Genomic DNA, 1,420 nt, shown 5'->3' on the forward strand with positions numbered 1-1,420 from the left:
TTAAACAAAACATTGAAAATGCTAGGGAAACACCAGACAGGATTGTGTGAGGAATGTCAGGAAGAGGAGTCAGTAGAACATGTAGTTTTGTGTTGCAGGAAGTATGGGATACAGAGAGAGATGATGAGAAATAAATTAAGGGAGTTGGAGATGCAGGAATTCACATTAAAAGGGTTGCTGGGCATGGGTGAGAGAGCACAAGTCCGGGTATTTTTAGCATTTTTAAGGAGTACAGGTTTTTTTTTTATAGAATATGACGAATAAACAGGAATAGGATACTAGGATGGTCAAAGATGGGAGGGTGAAGTGTAGGTTTGTGTGTGTGTGTGTGATTGGGTGAAGGGATTTAGAATGTATGTCTAGTGCACATTCTGGAGCAGAGGGTGGCGGTAATGCACCATTAAGCTGGATGCCAACCGCCGTAAAACAAGATACAGACAGACAGACAGACGGTTTGTTTTGTCAGTAAACTTGTCTTCACTTGGAGCTGGTGTACTTGGTCACGGCCTTTGTACCTTCGGACACGGCGTGCTTGGCCAGCTCCCCGGGCAGCAGCAGGCGCACGGCGGTCTGGATCTCCCGGGAGATGATAGTTGCCCGCTTGTTATAATGGGCCAGGCGGGAAACCTCACCCGCGATGTGCTCGAAAATATCGTTGACGAATGAATTCATGATGCTCATGGCCTTGGAGGAGATGCCGGTGTCGGGGTGAACCTGCTTCATCACTTTGCAGATGTAGATGGCGTAAGTCTCCTTCCTCGACCTCTTGCGCTTCTTGCCAGTCTTGCTCGCTGGTTTGGACAAAGCTTTCTTGGCGCCCTTCTTGGGAGCGGGTTTCGCTGGATCAGGCATTTCCTGGTCGGTTTCAAACACGATAATGAGCAGAAGCTGTTCGGAGCGCGGATTAAATAGGCAGCGCCCAAAGCGGGATGTTAATGAGAATGGGAATTCTGAGCATTTCCATTGGCTGTTTGGAGAAATGAGTCACCAATCGGAACGCTGGGGGATGGGAAGCGGCGCCAATGGGCGGGGTTACCGCTGTCGTTTAATGTGGGAGGAAGTACTGAAGGGCAGAGGCAGGCCGGGGTGCGGCCTGAAATTGAAAAGGGAAACGCAAATTTCAAAAGCAAAATGAAAACAAAAACAGATGAAATATTGTAAAATTAAACTCTGAGACATTTAGTTCATGACAGAGGGCAGCAGGAGAGTGAAGTAGAGATTTCAACATTTCAATATAAAGTTCAAATCGAGTTTATTTATGCACAGGTGAAAGGAACAACGTATTTGTAGCAGCATCACAGACACATTGCATCAGAGACACAACACTGACAAGAAACACTGAAATTAAATATGAATTACATCAAAATATTCAAACAGACAGAAGCCTATCAGAACAAAATCCAAATAACAAAGAGATTAT

The 1,420-nt window shown here is 45.6% G+C and overlaps 1 protein-coding gene across 1 annotated transcript; it reads right to left on the minus strand.

The window, feature by feature from the left end:
- Positions 1-477: 477 nt before the first annotated feature.
- Positions 478-852, minus strand: LOC134339669 (histone H2B-like). Its single transcript, XM_063036368.1, has one exon. The coding sequence runs from the start codon at positions 850-852 to the stop codon at positions 478-480; it is 375 nt and encodes a 124-aa protein (XP_062892438.1).
- Between the last annotated feature and the right edge of the window lie 568 nt (positions 853-1,420).

This window comes from Mobula hypostoma, chromosome 30 (genome assembly GCF_963921235.1).
Source record: "Mobula hypostoma chromosome 30, sMobHyp1.1, whole genome shotgun sequence".
Lineage (NCBI taxonomy): Eukaryota > Metazoa > Chordata > Chondrichthyes > Myliobatiformes > Myliobatidae > Mobula > Mobula hypostoma.